The sequence below is a fragment of the Fundulus heteroclitus genome, unplaced genomic scaffold (assembly GCF_011125445.2).
Source record: "Fundulus heteroclitus isolate FHET01 unplaced genomic scaffold, MU-UCD_Fhet_4.1 scaffold_88, whole genome shotgun sequence".
NCBI classification, from domain to species: Eukaryota; Metazoa; Chordata; class Actinopteri; order Cyprinodontiformes; family Fundulidae; genus Fundulus; species Fundulus heteroclitus.
In genome coordinates this window covers 674,859-693,504 of record NW_023397340.1, presented here as the reverse complement: position 1 = coordinate 693,504, position 18,646 = coordinate 674,859, and the positions used below count along the sequence as shown (strand labels likewise).

Here is an 18,646-nt window from a genome sequence, read left to right as displayed (position 1 = left end):
ATCAGGAGACTAGTGAATTTACAATATCATGTATATGATTCAACACAACCAACTATTGCTTTATCATTGGATGCAGCTAAGGCATTTGATTGCGTGGAATGGGAGTTCCTTTTTAAGATTCTGGGAAAATTTGGCTTTGGGAGCAATTTCATCACATGGATAAAAACCTTATATCAGTGGTCCCCATTCCTGGTCCTCGAGGGCCGGTGTCCTGCAACTTTTATTTGTTACTCTGCTTCAACACACCTGAGTCAAAAAATTAGGTCATTAGGAGGACTCTGGAGAACTTGACAGCACACTGGGGAAGTAAGTCAGGTGTGTTGGATCAGGGATACATGTAAAACCTGCAGGGACACCGGCCCTCGAGGACCAGGATTGGGGACCACTGCCTTATATGGTAAGCCCCCTGCTTGTGTATTAACTAACGGTCTCATATCTAGTCTATTTCAGTTACAAAGGTCAACGAGACAAGGTTGCCCGCTGAGCCCCAGCTTATTCGTGATTGCAATTGAACCTCTGGCTCAAAAAATTTGCTGCCATACAGCCATATATGGTATTAATGTGGGTAGCATACATCACAAGGTTGTTCTGTACGCAGATGATATGTTGGTTCTTCTAACCAAACCTGAAGAATCTGTTTCCATTTTATTAGATTGTATTTAAGAGTTCACATTATTGTCTGGATACAAAGTAAATTGGGATAAGTCCGAAGCTATGCCCATGTCTGTACACTGCCCCTCCTCTCTATATAAAAACTGGAGATTCCGTTGGTCTCCCAAAACTATTAAATATTTGGGCATACAGATCACCTCTGATTATAACAATATGGTTAAAATTAATACAGGTCCCTTGATTGGAAAAATAACAACTGACTTTGGTAGATGGTCAAATTAATTTGTCCCGATGGGGAAAAATTAACTCTATTAAGATGATGACAGCACCAGTTGTTTTCTATCTCCTCTGTAATATTCCTTTGCATATACAAGACTCTTTTTTTCAAAAAGCTAAATGTCTTAATATTGGATTTTCTATGGGGTAAATCCCATCACCGTCTGAGTCTTAAACAGTTACAAGCAAGTGTTGACAGAGGTGGTTTTTCCCTAATTCAATTCAATTTTATTTATATAGCGCCAATTCATGAAACATGTCATCTCGAGGCACTTTACAAAGTCAAAATCAGTCAAATTATACAGATTGGTCAAAAATGTCCTATATAAGGGAACCAGTTGATTGCTTCAAAGTCCCGACAAGCAGCATTCACTCCTGAAGAAGCGTAGAGCTACAGGAAGAGTCGTCTGCATTGTCCATGGCTTTGCAGCAATCCCTCATACTGAGCAAGCATGAAGCGACAGTGGAAAGAAAAAAACCCCATTAGCAGGAAGGAAAAACCTCCAGCAGAACCGGGCTCAGTATGAACGGTCATCTGCCTCGACCGACTGGGGGTTACAGACGACAGAGCAGAGACACAACAAGACAGACAAAAAAGCACAGAAGCACACATTGATCCAGTAATCGGTTCTACATTAGATGGTAGTAGCGGGTGAGCCGTCTTCTCTGGATGATGTCACAGTTTAACAGAACGTCAGACCAGGTGTGCCTACTATGAAGAAAAAGAGAGAGAGCAAAGAGTTAAAAGCTGAAAGGACGACAGTCATTTCAATGTAATACAATGCAAAACTGGAGAACAGTAGACTGAAGAACAGTAGAAATCAGTAGAGTGAGAAAATTTTAGACCCTGATGTCCTCCAGTAGCCTATGCCTATCACAGCACAACTATAGAGGTAGCTCAGGGTAACATGAGCCACTCGAACTATAAGCTTTGTCAAAAAGGAAAGTTTTAAGGTTAGTCTTAAAAGTAGACAGGGTGTCTGCCTCACGGACCAAACCTGGGAGTTGGTTCCACAGGAGAGGAGCCTGATAGCTAAAGGATCTGCCTCCCATTCTACTTTTAGAGACTCTAGGAACCACCAGCAGACCTGCAGTCTGAGAGCGAAGTGCTCTGTTAGGAATATACGGGGTAATCAGAGCTCTGATATATGATGGAGCTTGATTATTAAGGGCTTTATACATTAGAAGGAGAATTTTAAATTCTATTCTTGATTTAACAGGAAGCCAATGAAGGTAAGCTAAAATTGGAGAAATATGATCCCTTTTGTTGATTTTCATCAGAACTCTTGCCGCAGCATTTTGGATCAGCTGAAGACTTCGAACTGCATTTTGTGGACTTCCTGATAGTAAAGAATTACAATAGTCCAGCCTTGAAGTAACAAATGCATGGACTAGTTTTTCAGCATCACCCCTGGACAGAATGTTTCTAATTTTGGTGATATTCCTGAGGTGAAAAAAGGAAACTCTGGAAACCTGTTTAATATGGGATTTAAATGACATGTCTTGGTCGAAAACAATACCAAGATTTTTAACTTTATTACCAGAGGCCAAGTTAATGCCATCCAGATTAAGTGATTGATTAAGAACTTTATTTTTTGAGGACTCTGGCCCAAAGATTACAACTTCTGTCTTGTCAGAATTTAAATGCAGGAAATTTAAAGTCATCCAGGATTTATGGATATATTTAGCTGAGTGTCATCAGCATAACAGTGGAAATTAATCCCATGCTGTCCTATAATTTTGCCAATCGGAAGCATATATATAGTAAATAGAATTGGTCCAAGGACTGAACCCTGTGGTACTCCACAAGTGACCCTAGAGTTTGAGGAAGATTTATTATTAACATGAACAAACTGGAATCTGTCCGACAGATAAGATTTAAACCAGCCAAATGCTTTCCCCTTAATCCCTACAGTATGCTCAAGTCTTTGTAGGAGAATATTGTGGTCAACTGTATCAAATGCAGCACTGAGATCTAACAGGACAAGTATAGACACAAGTCCATTATCTGAGGCCATTTGAATGTCAATAGTGACCTTCACCAGAGCTGTTTCAGTGCTATGATGAGCTCTAAAGCCTGACTGAAACTCCTCAAGTAGGTCATTACTTTGTAAATGTTCACATAGTTGATTAGCAACTACTTTCTCAAGAATTTTAGATAAGAAAAGAAGATTAGATATAGGTCTGTAATTTACTAACTCATCTTGATCAAGAGATGGTTTCTTAAAGGCATACTATGCAACATTTTTCAGTTAATTAATATGTTCCATACCGTTTTGTATGATTGAATGAGTCATTTCAGGTTGAACTAAGGTTTTCTCGGCCGCCCTGGTGGTCTGTGGGGGAAATACCGCACTTGCAATTGCAGGAGCAGTCGGCCCGCACTCACAGGCTCAGTAGTCTCATGTGCATCGCGAGAGTCGGTCTTGCTTTACGGCGAGAACTGCTACACGCCCGCAGTGAAAGGTGTGCTCGTTGGTAGCGCAGTGGCGATATTTGTGCAGTTATCATGGCGGAACCAGCGAGAAAACAGCGAAAGCCCATGTTGGAGCAGGCAAGAAAGAGGAAAAGGGCTCTGGACAGAGAGAGGAGTCGTACACGGGTGAACATAGAAGGCTGCAAGGCTGACGCGGACCTCGCATTTCTGCTGATGCGATTGTAAGTAACATTGTAGGGTTTCCCTCACGCTACCGCCTCGCCGACATTCCAAAAAAATAATAATAAAAAAATAAAACTAACTCGATATGCGCGCCGCTCCGCTCAGCCGGTCAGCGGCGCAAAGTTTGTCTCCCCCCCCGCTCCGCTCAGCCGGTCAGCGGTGCAAAGTTTGTCTCCCCTCCGCTCCGCTCTGCCGGTCAGCGGTGCAAAGTTTGTCACCCCCCCCCCCGCTCCGCCGGTCGTCCCAAATTCCCAGGGGAAACACTGCATTGGAATGGTTTCTCTCTCTGTCATGATTTGTCTTTGGATGAACCCGGACACAGCACGCACACACAGAGCTGTTCTTGAAGTGAGTTTTATTGTACAGAATGATGGGTGAATGATGAGAGGAACCAGAGTCTTTATGGACGGAGGTGAAGGGTGCGGAAGCTGGCTAGCAGGAGGAACACGGGGAGACTGACTCGGGAGCGAAGGACTTGAACGCGTTGAGCAGAGTTACAGAGCTGAAGACCGTGGAGCGGAGTTGCTGAGCTGAAGATCGTGGAGCGGGGTTGCAGAGCTGAAGATCGTGAAGCGGGGTTGCAGAGCTGAAGACCGTGGAGCTGAGTTGCTGAGCTGAAGATCGTGGAGCGTGGTTGCAGAGCTGAAGACCGTGGAGCTGAGTTGCTGAGCTGAAGATCGTGGAGCGGGGTAGCAGAGCTGAAGATCGTGAAGCGGGGTTGCAGAGCTGAAGACCGTGGAGCTGAGTGCAGAGTTGAAGATCGTTGAGCTGAGTGGCGGAACTGAAGAACGTGGAACCGAGAGCTGGAGAACGTGGAACTGAGTTGCTGGAGTGAAGAACGTTGAGCTGAGTGGCGGAACTGAAGAACGTGGAACCGAGAGCTGGAGAACGTGGAACTGAGTTGCTGGAGTGAAGAACGTTGAGCTGAGTGGCGGAACTGAAGACAGACTGAGACTGAGAGTCAAACTGAGAGACCAAAGAGCCAGCAAGCACCAAAGGGACCAGAGAACACTAGGGGAACCAAAGGGACCAGAGAACACTAGGGGAACCAAAGGGACCAGAGAACACTAGGAGAACCAAAGGGGTCAGAGAACACTAGTGGACCCAAAGGGGCCAGAGAACACTAGGGGAACCAAAGGGGCCAGAGAACACTAGGGGAACCAAAGGGGCCAGAGAACACTAGGGGAACCAAAGGGGCCAGAGAACACTAGGGGAACCAAAGGGGCCAGAGAACACTAGGGGACCAAGGAGCTAGAGAACACTAGGGGACCAAGGAGCTAGAGAACGCTAGGGGACCAAGGAGCTAGAGAACACGGGGGAACCCAAGGAGCTAGAGAACACTGATGTGCCAGAGCACAACTAGGGCGCGGCACATCAGGGAAAGGTACGAGCGCTTGACAGCGCCGGGGGAAAGAGCGAGCGCTTGACAGCGCCGGGGGAAAGAGCGAGCGCTTGACAGCGCCAAAGGGAAGGAACGGGTGCAACACAGCGCCAAAGGGGAGGAACGGGCGCAACACAGCGCCAAAGGGGAGGAACGGGCGCACACAGCGCCAAAGGGAAAGAACGGGCGTTCACAAGGCCAAAAGGGAAGGATCGGGCGTACACAACGCCAAAAGGGAAGGATCGGGCGTACGGAAACGCCAAGGGACGGGCGTACGGAAACGCCAAGGAACGGGCGTACGGAAACGCCAAAGGGAAGGAACGGGCGTATGGAAACGCCAAGGAACAGGCGCACACAACGCCAAAGGGGAAGGAACGGGCGCACACAACGCCAAAGGGGAAGGAACGGGCCAACAGCAGCGCTAAGGAAGGTAACGGGCGTATGAAACGCCAAGGGGGAAAGGACAGGCGGGCTGACACGTCAGAGCTCAACAGCGCAAGAAAACACTGGAGCACAATAACGTACAGAGACACCGGGGGAAAGGAGAGGGCGTGCGAAAACGCCAAAGGCAAGGAACGGGCGTATGGGAACGCCAAGGGCAAGGAACGGGCGTATGGGAACGCCAAGGGCAAGGAACGGGCGTATGGGAACGCCAAGGGCAAGGAACGGGCGTATGGGAACGCCAAGGGCAAGGAACGGGCGTATGGGAACGCCAAGGGCAAGGAACGGGCGTATGGGAACGCCAAGGGGGAAAGGACAGGCGGACTGACACGTCGGAGCTCAACAGCGCAAGGAAACGCTGGAGCACCACTAACGTACAGAGACGCCGGGGGTAAGGAACGGGCGTGCGAAAACGCCAAGAGCAAGGAACGGGCGTATGGGAACGCCAAGGGGAAGGAACGGGCGTATGGGAACGCCAAGGGGAAGGAACGGGCGTATGGGAACGCCAAGGGGGAAAGGACAGGCGGACTGACACGTCGGAGCTCAACAGCGCAAGGAAACGCTGGAGCACCACTAACGTACAGAGACGCCGGGGGTAAGGAACGGGCGTGCGAAAACGCCAAGAGCAAGGAGCGGGCGTATGGGAACGCCAAGGGGAAGGTACGCCGGAGGGTGAGGGAAGCGCTGGGGCCCAAGGGACGAGATCGCCGGGGCGTGAGGGAAACGCCGAGGCACAAGGGAGAAGTTCGCCAGGGCGTGAGGGAAACGCCGGGGCGCAAGGGAAGTAACTCGCCGGGGCGTGAGGAAAACGCCGGGGCGCGAGGCAAGCAACTCGCCGGGGCGTGAGGGAAACGCCGGGGCGCAAAGGTAAGTAACTCGCCGGGGCGTGAGGGAAACGCCGGGGCGCAAAAGAGAGGTTGCCGGGGCGTGAAGAAAACGCCGGGGCGCAAAGGTAAGTAACTCGCCGGGGCGTGAGGGAAACGCCGGGGCGCAAGGAGAGATCGCCGGGGCGTGAGGGAAACGCCGGGGCGCAAGGAGAGATTGCCGGGGCGTGAGGAAAACGCCGAGGCAGAACGGGCGCACGGCAGCGCCAAGGGGTAAGTACAGGCGTACTGATATGCTAGGGCTCAACAGCGTACGGAAACGGTGGAGCACAACTAGCATACAGAAAAGCCAGGGAAGAGGACGGGCGTATGGAAACGCCAGGGAAAGAACTGGCGTATGGAAACGCCAGAGAAAGGTACAGGCGGACCATAACACTAGGGCTCAACAGCGTATAGAAACGCTGGAGCACAACTGGTGTATGGTAACGCCTGGGGAAAGAACTGACGTATGGGAACGCCAGGGGAAGCAAGAACGGAGGGCGTCCTAACACGCCGGAAACACGAACGGATGGCGTCCTAACACGCCAGAAAACACGAACAGAGGGCGTCCTAACACGCCAGAAAACACGAACAGAGGGCGTCCTAACACGCCAGAATCAGGGAATGCGCCGAGCAGCAACTGGCCGATCGCACCAAAGGCTCAGCCGGCGACATGGGAGCGCCGGAGGGCTCTGGTGGCGGCTTGCATGCACTGGGCAGCAACAGGCGGGTGCGCCAGAGGGCTCAGCCGGTGACTAGAAGTGCCGGAGGGCTCTGGCAGCGCCTAAACACAGAAGAAGACATGACAGGAGGACTAGGCCAGGGAAAACAATGGACTACTATACTAAGACAGGGACTACTAGACTAGGACGGTGGCTACAAGACTAGGACGGGGGCTACAAGACTAAGACGGAGGCAACAAGACTAAGACAGGACTCGAGGGGAACTACAGAGGCTAAACGAAAAAAAACCAAAATAAACCAGAAAACTAGGAGGGGGACCGAAACCCAGAACCAAACCACAAAACCAATCAAAACAAGGAGACGAGGGCAGGTTCAACCAAACTGATGAAAAACTAGATAACTACAGCTAAAAATAGGAACACGAGCAAAACAGGAACTCTAAGGTGAAAACTAAAATTCAGAACCAAAATTCGAAAGCCCAAAGGGAAACCTAGAACACTTGAACCGAACTGAAAATAAACCCAAAGCAAAACAGAAACTCAAATACTTTTAAAGAAAACGGAAAAAACCTCCTAAATATTTCCGAAACACAAAATTCCTAGATAAACCAAACTAAGGCTAAACCTATATAAATTATCAGAAAGCTGAACAACTAACCAACCTAAGAACTCTAAAGGAACACTAGAAGACTGTAAAACCAAAGAATGCTAAGTAACTCAAAACCTCGGGACCAAAATAACTCAAAAACAACAACTGAAACTAGAGAACTGGATGTCTAACTAAAAAAAAAACGAGAATCTGGAAAAATAAAGCTGAACTAGGTAACTAAGATCTAAGGTGGGAACTTGAGACACGCAGACAGGAACTTGAGCACGCAGACGGGAAGTTGGGCACGCAGACAGGAACTGAGGCGGGGCGGATCCTACCAGCTTCCGCACCTAGGCTCTGTGCGTGCTCGGGTTCATCCTTGGGCCGGCCCGTAACTGTCATGATTTGTCTTTGGATGAACCCGGACACAGCACGCACACACAGAGCTGTTCTTGAAGTGAGTTTTATTGTACAGAATGATGGGTGAATGATGAGAGGAACCAGAGTCTTTATGGACGGAGGTGAAGGGTGCGGAAGCTGGCTAGCAGGAGGAACACGGGGAGACTGACCCGGAGGAGACTCGGGAGCGAAGGACTTGAACGCGTTGAGCAGAGTTACAGAGCTGAAGACCGTGGAGCGGAGTTGCTGAGCTGAAGATCGTGGAGCGGGGTTGCAGAGCTGAAGATCGTGAAGCGGGGTTGCAGAGCTGAAGACCGTGGAGCTGAGTTGCTGAGCTGAAGATCGTGGAGCGGGGTTGCAGAGCTGAAGACCGTGGAGCTGAGTTGCTGAGCTGAAGATCGTGGAGCGGGGTAGCAGAGCTGAAGATCGTGAAGCGGGGTTGCAGAGCTGAAGACCGTGGAGCTGAGTGCAGAGTTGAAGATCGTTGAGCTGAGTGGCGGAACTGAAGAACGTGGAACCGAGAGCTGGAGAACGTGGAACTGAGTTGCTGGAGTGAAGAACGTTGAGCTGAGTGGCGGAACTGAAGAACGTGGAACCGAGAGCTGGAGAACGTGGAACTGAGTTGCTGGAGTGAAGAACGTTGAGCTGAGTGGCGGAACTGAAGACAGACTGAGACTGAGCTGGAGTGAACACTACGGGCCGGCAACGAGAGCAGAAAGAGGTATGTTTAAATAAGGGTGGGACCAGGTGGAGGCAGTTGCGGGTTAATTGCAGCCTGACAGGTGGAACCCATCAGGCTGCGCAGTAACGAGAGAGAGAGGGAGAGAGGCTCAGCATGCAGCCCTCACGCTGCATCCTGACACTCTCTCTGTGTGCATGTTCATACTTTCACTGTGTTAGTCATTGTTTGTACTGCAGTTTTTTCGACTTTTGTATTCGTTGCGTTCGCCTGTCTGCTAAGCTCAAAACAACCGCGCCTGGCTTGACGGACAAACCAGGAGAACAGCTGAGCATATTTACGACAGTGCACTTTTACTTTCGCCTTCTGGGGGGAGCCTCGCTGGAAAATCAACCCCGGTTGCATAGTATACCTTTAAGTAAAGGTTTAATAACAGCTACTTTAAAAGCCTGTGGTACATATCCATTTACCAAGGATAGATTAATCATGTCTAAAATAGGACCACTGATCAGAGGGAATACCTCCTTAAACAACTTGGTTGGGATTGGGTCTAACATAAAGGTAGAAGATTTAGATGAAGCTAAAATTTTAGATAGCTCAGAAAGCTCTACTGGTTCTAAACAGTTCAGACACTGCGCAGGTTCTAAAGATTCCTCCAATGCTGCCTCACTTACTGAGGATGAGGTAATCATGTTTGGGAGGATGCCAATTATTTTATTTTTAATGGAATCAATTTTATTTATGAAGAATTCCATAAAATCATTACTGCTAAGAGCTAAGGGAATGGATGGATCAACAGAGCTATGACTCTGTGTAAATTTGGCAACTGTACTGAAGAGAAATCTAGGATTATTCTTATTCTCCTCAATTAATGATGAAAATTATGCTGCTCTAACTCTGCGAAGGGTCTTGTTATACAACAATAGACTGTCCCTCCAGATTAGGTAGGATTCCTCTTGGTGTGTAGAGTGCCATTTTCTCTCCAATTTCCTAACATTGTGCTTCAAGGAACGCAGCTCTGAATTAAACCAAGAAGCAAGCTTCCTGTGAATAATCACCTTCTTTTTCAAGGGAGCTACATTGTCTAATGCAGAACGCAATGACGAAGTCATACCGTTTACAAAGACATCTATTTGTGAATTGGTTCCTTTTAGATAAGTTTTTGATCTGTTAAGTTTTGTCCGTGTGAAAGACACCGTCCCAATAGGATAATGGATGGGTAACAGTACAGAAGCTGCAGAGAGGTGTGTTAAACTATGGCTCTGCTTCCTGGTCTGGACCCTGGGTTGTCAGCATTTAGCATTTTACCTGATTTTAAATGGTATTATTGGGCTTTACGTGCAAAACAACTTAGAGTTTGGTTACCCACTTTCAATTCCTTTGATAAACCTTCCTGGTCTCAGCTGGAGTCTGATGCAAATGGAGGTGAATCTCCATGGGCTACTTTATTAGGTGTCAAAACAAGAATGCATAGAGATCACCCTATTATTACAGCAGCCAAATTAATTTGGAATAAATTACACAGAGCAGGTCGCTGGGATTTCATTAAGTCATCACTAGGTCCTCTATGGAATAATAACAACATTCTTATTGGGGGAAAATCAGTCAACTGGCCACAGTGGTTTGAGGTGGGAATCTCCTGTGTATTCCATTTGTTTGATGCAAAAACCAAAAGCTATCTGAGCTTCGATGAGGTTGTTGATAGATATAATTTGCCTCGCAATCAATTTTGGAGATATGTCCAACTACGCACTTGACTGTCTAAATGACTGGGAAGCCCTCTCAGATGCCCTTCAGGCAGCCCTGTAGAATTCTTGCTTTCCAAGCTAGCCAAATGCAAAGGTATTACCTCTAACATATACAAGATGTTACTTATTCAAATGGGCGATCCATTATCAAAGGTTAAAAAACACTGGACTGAAGACATGGCCATGGACATCTCTGAGGTTGATTGGCACTCATGTTTACAAAATGTAAACACAATGTATAAAGAAATGGGTAACAAGTTTATCCAATTAAAAATCATTCACAGATGGCACAGAACTCCTCAACAACTTCATAAATGGAACTTGATTCCCAAAGACACTTGCTGGAGATGCAATGAGGAGGGAGCATCTATTCTACATATTCCCTGGACCTGCCCTGCTCTTCAAGATTCGTGGAAGAATATTATGGAAGTAATTTTCGAAGTACTGGAAAGAAGGTTTAATATCGCTGCCAAGCTTGCAGTTTTAGGCTCCACAGTAGAACTCCCAGACTCATATTTGTCACCTTTTGACAAGAGGTGGCTTGTTCTGGCTCTGACTACAGCAAAAAGGATCCTATTAAGATACTGGATGAAAAATAACTCTCCTCCTCATGATGAATGGCTGACAACTATAGTTAAACTGGCCTTTTATGAGAAAGTGACATACAGGCTTCTAGGTAAAATACATCAGTATGATAGTACGTGGTCTGCCTTTCTCAACTGGCTAACTGTAAAGTAAACTTGGAAAGGTCGGTGTGGCATATCAATATATCTGTTGTATGTTTTACAAAACAAAAATTCAATAAAATTTGCATGAAAAAAAAAATTCTTTTAAAGCCGACTACTCTCTATAAATTATTTATTTTGTATCTGTTTTAGATTATTGATGCTTTGTTGTTGTATTGCCATTTGTTTGGTTTTAATTTTGTACAATTTCCTTGAGCATTGTGAAAGGTGCTTTTCAAATAAAATGCATTATTATTATCATTATTATTATTATTGTCATGGTACAGTTTTGGCCTGGCAGTTTCCCCTTTAGATTTTCAGCAATCTCCTCCTTCCATACACCCAGCTTCTACTCCACAGCAATCAGTCACACCTGTCAGGCTCCAATCAAGTCAGAACTCGCTCCACCTGCTCACCCCCCTACAAAAGCCCTCCTCAGTCTTCTCTTCCCCGCTGGATTATCGTCATTCTTCTCCCTAGCCTCGTCTGTCAGTCAGAGATTACCTCACGTCTGTATGTCAGAGGTTCCCCTGCCTGAGGTTCCCACGTCCACGCCTGTCTGCTGCCTTAAAGTACCACACTGCTGTGCTGCCGGCTTACCTGCAACTTCAGCGCTCCAGCGCGCTCCAAGTAATCATGCTGCTGTGATGCTGGCTTACCTGCAACTTCAAGCACTATACCGCTCCAAGCAATCACGCTGCTGTGCTGCTGGCTTACCTACAACTCCAAGGCGCCTCTAAGGACTCCCTCTCAGCTGTGCTCCTGGTCTTACTGCAGCCCCTGCGTCCAAAGAACTCTCAGCTGTGTGCTTCTGGCTCTCGGCGTCTCCCTGGGTATGCTGCTCAGCACCCGCAGTCCTCCAGCTTCAGTCATCTCCATCATCCAGCTCCTGTTCAGTCAAGACTCTGGTTCGTTCTGTCCACAACTCATCCATACTTCAATAAAACTCTTAAAGACTAGCTCTGCGTGTGGCTGAATTCTGGGTTCATCTGAAACAATCGTGACAATTATCAGTTGCACTTTTAATTCAGTTTAACTACCAGATGACATGCTTGACATAAAAGTAAGTTTCATTTCTGAATGAAAAACGCATTTTGTATAAGAGTTTTTAATTTTGTTTTACTTCATGTAGCTGATATTGCTGCATATGTTAATTCTCCAAAGAATTTCTTAAAAAATAATGTCATGTTATGTCAGCTCAGATGTTCCTAAGTAAAAGTGTTGGCTACTATAATAATATGCAGCTCTACCAAGTTGACTTAACTCTGACCAGTTTTCCAAATATAGTTGTAGCCAGTCAAACGTGGCACCCATACACACCCCTTCCTCTCTCCATCTAAACCTTCCTTATCGGCGCAATACTTCGTCAATATTATATCAATATTCAAGTCAATATTATGGTTTTATGGCTGGTGTTTTGTTTGTGTTGCAGGATATCGGACAGGCAAGGCCAAGCTGAACACAAGCTTAGAATTGCCAGGGCGATTGATCAGTGGGACCGAAATAAATAGCAACATAGACCATGGCGTGAGCCGCCTGCCGCAACACAGTCTCAGCTGCATATAGGGTGACCACCTGCTAATAAGCCCAAGGGGGGACAAGGGGTATGTTTCTGAGGGACAAAGTGGGACACTGCTTGGCGCGGCGGTGCCCCACCTCACGGGCAGACTCACTGATAGGGGTTTACACATTTCTAGCACATACTACCTTACATGGTATATTAATAATGCCCTATTCCCATAAACATGTGTAATTGCTGATGTATGCTCATGAATAGGCCAACCAATGTGTATTTCTTTCTAAATAAAGATTCATAATACTTTGAACATTCAATGAACAGATGCACTTCCAATTCCAATTTACTTTAGCTATTTAATTTTATTTATTTTTCATTACAATTTATTCACTTTAAATATATTATAATTTAAAATTAAAGGATTAACAGGAATTGTAGTTGCTCTACACCACAGGAACTGTAAAAAAGTCTTAACTCACGACTCCAGAGGTTCACAGAACGAGAAGGGGGAGGAAGGATGGTGAACTTGGATGTTGGTAAAGGCAGGCGCAGAAAAAAAAAAAACTGTTAAACATTCTGGGGACACTTTTAGGACTTTGGGGTCACCTTTAGGACTCAAACCTTTTCAAGCCAAAACATGAAGTGGGCAGAATGTTTAGATGTCCACTTATAACATCAGTTTAATCCAAAACATTACAAAATTAACTGACCAGCAATCTAATCACAACGAGCCAACAGCCAGGATGTTTCTGAATCAGACCATTCATCAGCCTACCATCCATAAGGTCGCCGCTGCATGACTGAAGGCTTCCCCTGGAGCTGCAGCATCAGAGCGCTCCGGTGTTGTGCGCTGTTCTGACCCCCGTGTTGTTCCCCCGTGAAAATCTGTTTCCCCCGTGTCGGGAGCGCGCTTTGCAGCCGTTTTCCCGGCGCTTCTAGTTGATTTCTCGGTAAAACAAGTCCTATAATCATGTCGAGGTTGTAACATTCAGTTTAATCGGCAGCTGTTTACAAAATTGTAAAATAAAAATGTCCTCGTACGTTATGAGGCCACTTCTTCATGTCATCCTCTCAGTCATGAATAGTTTGAAGCTGTGGCCATAGTTACTTCCGCGTTCGAAAATAAGATGGATAGAGCGACCAACTTTATTTTGAGAAAGCATTGATTATGCGTGACACGGTCTCAATTTGCGGGACGCATGAATTGGGCTTCAAACGCTGTGCGCGCACGCGCTACGCGGGACGGGTGGTCACCCTAGCTGCATATTTCCGTGACATAGGAATATGCAGCTGTGATCCAGTTCTTCCCTGCCGTGACTGCTTGCTCTCCACCGCAAAAAGCTAAACGCAGTCATGTCGGAGTACCGTATAGACTTTTTGAGCATAGAAGAAAGATTGATTGGACTTTCTGCACAGTGTGTGAGCTGTGCAAAATCACAGGTAAAGACAACGAGGACATTAAAAAGAAAACTCACAGAGCGTTTTTTAAGAACATAAGGTTTTGTGAACGTGACGAGTTGTTACAAAGAGAAGTTGGAGGCATGGCTGTGCTTTTGGAGTTAAATGATTCTCTAGACGAGCTGAAAGAGGCACGGTCATCGGCAGCTGCAGCGAGAGTAGCGTCCCCATCTTTGCCTACAGATGAGTAGGTGGAGGAGAGGGCGTGCTCGAGGGGAGGAACAGGTACCGCTTCTGTCATCGCTGGAGCGTCAGAGAGATCAGGGAACGAAGCCGAATGGCAGGATTCCGCACACCAATTACAGAGACTCTACAGGCAACAGCTGCTGCAATGCTTCCCAAACCGGATTCAAGAAAGATTTCAGGATCAATGGACATGTGGGTGAGCCAACATCTAAATACACACCGAGCTTCAGTAGCCTTGAACACCAAGTTGAAAGCGGTTAGAGGAAAGACTATATTGAAAGTGACATAGTGGAGGCACTAATACGCGCTATTAGCCTTGGACTGAAATTAAGGAGCTATTTAGAGGAAAATTAAATCTCACTTTAGCCAGTCTAAGACAAATACTAGGAACCCATTGTGCAGAAAAGGATGCAACGGTGTTGTACCAACAACTGACCAAGGCTGCACAAGGACCCAATGAAACTCCCCTTGAGTTTCTGATTATAGCGCTTGAATTACGGCAGAAAATCCTTTTTACATCGGAGCTAATCAGTCTTGCCTTAAGTACAACAAAGAGCTAGTACAAAGGCAGTGTTTCCAGTCAATTATGACAGGACTGATAAATGACATCAGGGCAGAAATGAGAATGTGCTTGCAAGATAAAAATAGCAGTGATGATCCCCTATTGCTAAGTGAGGCATGACTAGGTCAAACAGGCCAACTCTTAAAGCAACAACAAATGTTGTTTAACAGGGCGAAACCTCAAATGACCCCTGTATAAGTCAACCTCTGCCAAAACTCTCACAAACACAGCTAAAAGACTGAAAAGGCAATGTGTTGCATAAATGGCTCTGAGATCCCTTTTCGGGGCTGGGTTGAAATTAACCTTAGCCTCTGTGATCCAAAGGGTAAAAGTACATGCTCTGATGAGGTTCTAGTTCCAGTCTTAATGAGTTGTGACATCACATAAAACTAATTGAGTTTAATGACACTGAAGAACTAATAAGACAAAACCCTACTCATTCCAGTGACAGAGTTGCCTTACCCAGACGTCCGCTAAAAGTTGTCATGTTTGCTTACTGATATACTCAGGACACGCACACGGGACTAAAAGTTTAAGAGTCTTTATTGTAAGAGGTTAGCTGGATGGTGGGTGATGAAGACCGGAGGATCAGGATTGCAGAGGATCAGAGTTGTAGGTGACGGCAGGGGCTGAGTTCAGAGTCTTTCAGAGAGTCTGGCAGGACTAACCTTAAACAAGAGAGCAGAAACATAACTTCCAAGGCAAACCAACGACTGGCATGGAGAGGTGGATGACTGAAGACAGCCCAGTGCTCAACTGAAGACAGAGGGAGGTAGAAATAGAGCACTGACAGGTGAAACAAGGGTCTGGGTAATTAACTAGTAAATAGTATTAGGTGTGACTGACTGCCGAGTAAGGGAAGTGAAGATTGACAGAAAATAACTGATGACAACAAAAGCTAACAATAAATAAAGTCAAACCTAACCCAGATGAGATGAAAAAAAAAAGAAAATAACAGAAAAACTAAGCCAAACCAAAACTCAAGCATGGCAAAAGTAAGAAGTGGAAAAACATTAACACTACTAAACCTTGTTCAGGCTGTGACAACTGAAAATGTTACTTACTCAGTGAGGACAGGATGCAGGGCTACTGTAGTCCCACATGGATAAATGCACTGGATTAGCTGTCCTATCAGAACAGACCTAAGAGTAAAAACTGAAATGCGTTTTGAGCCAGATGCAAATCTTGCATTAGATGAGGGGAGAAAGTTTGACTGCCAGCTATTAAGCATATTAAGCTCTTCTCGGAAAGCTATGATTTATTACAGAAACCTGACACAGCATGACATAGTGTCTCCAGCAGAGACTCTGTTAGGTAGCACACAAAGAATAACTCACTGCTACCCAGTAGACATTGAACAAAGTCAGGTTAGTTATGTTGTAGCTGAAGAATCTCAACCAGCAAACTTACCAGACAAAAACTGGGATCCACCTGTCAATTTGGATCATCTCACCATCGAACAACAAGCTCAAGTCAATGAAATGCTCACAGAAGAGGCAGGTTTTTCTACTAGGCATAAAGATGAAGTAGGCTACATCAAAGATCTAAAAATGGGCATCAAACTGACTGATCACATTCCAGTGGCTAAAGCCTACAATGCAGTCCTGCATGCTCTTTATGATGAGGTTAAGACTCACATTCAGAACTTGCAAATCACCATCACATTATGCATCTCCAATGGTACGTGTAAGGAAAGACGATGGAAGACTTTGTATTGATTATAGGGGCCTTAACAAAAAGATAATTCCAGACACCCTATACCACAGGGGTGTGTGTGTGTGTGTGTGTGTGTGTGTGTGTGTGTGTGTGTGTGTGTGTGTGTGTGTGTGTGTGTGCGTTCGTTCGTGCGTGTGTGTGGGTTATTGTGGGATGTGTGGTCATTCTAGAGCAGCAGATCCACAAGTTATAAAATTCCCTCCATTATTGTTACAGTACGGTCTCTGTAACTTCCATCAATTTTCTCTACTCGCTTATCCATGCAGGGTCATGGGGAAGCTGGTGCCTATCTCCAGCGGTCAATAGGGGAAAAGTAGGGTAAACGACTCTGCAATGGTGTTCTCCTATCTTTAATATGGCAACTCTAACAGGTTATGGGCCCAGGAAAGAATATGGACACCACTGGCAACGGCTGTGATTTGACAGAGATCAGAAGAACTAAGAGTTATCTAAGGCAAGGTCTTTCGGCCACCTGCAGCTGCTGGGTCTTAAAGACACAGTACTAAAAACAGAGCTAGGGGATGCAGATGGAGAGGACGATTTCGACGCCTCAAAAAATGAAGAAGCATATGCCAAAGTAATTCAATTTCTGGATGACAAGAGTCTTTCCTTAATAATGAGAGATGGCCTGGATGATGGCAGAAAAGCCCTGCAGATACTGAGGGATCATTACACAAGTAAATGAAAACCTTGAGTGACATTGCTGCAGAAAGCCAACCATGAGAGTGTCACAGACTATATTATCCATGGAGAAACTAAGAAATGTGGGAGAGAGATTAAGTGACGGGCTCCTGATCGCAATGGTTCAGAAAGGGGTTCCGGAGACATTTAAGCTGTTTGAAAGTTATCTCGTCATCAGCTTGTGTTATATGGATGGCAATGACTTTAAAACTAAGCTAAGAAGCAACAAAAACACTGAAAGGTTTAGTATCAGCTGTAATGACGACACTGATGAAAACTGTGAGAATGAAACAGAGAAGAGTCATTGCAAAGATAAAATGCTACACCTGCGGCCAGAGGGGACATAAAGCCCGAGAATGCAGCTGCAGGGTTAAATGTGTGCTGCGGTGCAACTGCATGCGATAGCTCATTAGCGCAAGCGGCAAAGCATCAGCCCAATTTAGGTTAGTAGAAGCACAGATTTTATTCAGCTTAGCTTTCAAAGTCCCATTGATTCTTTCTATAATACCCTGACTCTGCGGGTGATAGACTGCTCCAAAGCGTTGTTTAATTCCTAGCTTTGACAAAACACCTTTTAACACCTTTTGGATAAACGCTGAACCATTATCTGAACTGATTTCTGATGGGATGCCAAATCTCGGAATCACCTCTCTTGTCAGAAACTTAATCACTGTCTCAGCTCCCAATGTCTTTGATGGGACTGCTTCAACCCATCGGCTGAACCGATCGATCACCACCAACATGTACCTTTTTCCTTGCACTGGCTTTATCATGTCAACATAATCTATCACAAGATGTTTAAAGGGTCCCTCAGGGACCGGAATGTGTCCAATCGGTGATTTTATGCCTTTTCGTACATTGTTTTCTGCACATATTTCACATTGGCTCAAGATTTCATCCACCATTGCTTGCATGTAAGGTGACCAATAACCTTGCTTTTTCAACTTCTCCATCACTTTACCTCTTCCACAGTGATCCAAACCATGTGCTTCTGAGATCAACATTGTCAACAATGCTACTGGTGCAACTAAATGTCCACTTTGTGATCTCCACAAACCACTTTACTCATTGTCGCACCTCTCTGCGCCCAGAGAGCGTGCTCACTCGCACCTGCTTCCTGCTGCATCAAAATGATGTCTTCTGGTGTCACCATTGGTTCCAAGGTGACCACTGGTGCCAAGATAGCCATCTGGCACTTTGATACTAGTTTTGCTGCCTCATCTGCGGCGTTGTTCCCTTTAATGACTAAATCATTACCTTTACGATGGGCGTTGCATTTGATCACTGCCAGTCTTGATGGCGGCATCATCGATGCAATCAGCTCTTTTAGCTGTTCTTGATGTAATACTGGACTGCCGTCTGCTCGTTTGAAACCTCTTTGTTTCCAAACAGCAGCAAACAGATAGCACACCCCATGGGCATAAGCCGAGTCTGTGAATATGTTTGCTACTTTTCCTTTTGCTAGTTTGCACG

The 18,646-nt window shown here is 46.0% G+C and overlaps 1 protein-coding gene across 1 annotated transcript; it reads right to left on the bottom strand.

Moving 5' to 3' along the window:
- Window positions 1–3,905: 3,905 nt before the first annotated feature.
- Window positions 3,906–18,362, bottom strand: LOC118562352. Its single transcript, XM_036134662.1, has 3 exons — window positions 18,284–18,362; window positions 8,405–8,594; window positions 3,906–4,484 (listed from the first exon to the last, which is right to left on the bottom strand). The coding sequence occupies exons 1-3, from the start codon at window positions 18,360–18,362 to the stop codon at window positions 3,980–3,982; spliced, it is 774 nt and encodes a 257-aa protein (XP_035990555.1). The 3' UTR covers window positions 3,906–3,979.
- Window positions 18,363–18,646: the final 284 nt, after the last annotated feature.

What these genes read in the sequence shown, in the direction of transcription:
- LOC118562352 (XM_036134662.1), bottom strand. Translation starts at nt 18,362, where the DNA reads ATGGCTATCTTGGCACCAGTGGTCACCTTGGAACCAATGGTGACACCA. An exon ending in TTTGATGCAGCAGGAAGCAG is followed by an intron (nt 8,595 to 18,283) that starts GTGCGAGTGAGC and finishes GCCGGCCCGTAG; the next exon opens with TGTTCACTCCAGCTCAGTCT. An exon ending in CTCGGTTCCACGTTCTTCAG is followed by an intron (nt 4,485 to 8,404) that starts TTCCGCCACTCA and finishes GTCTGTCTTCAG; the next exon opens with TTCCGCCACTCAGCTCAACG.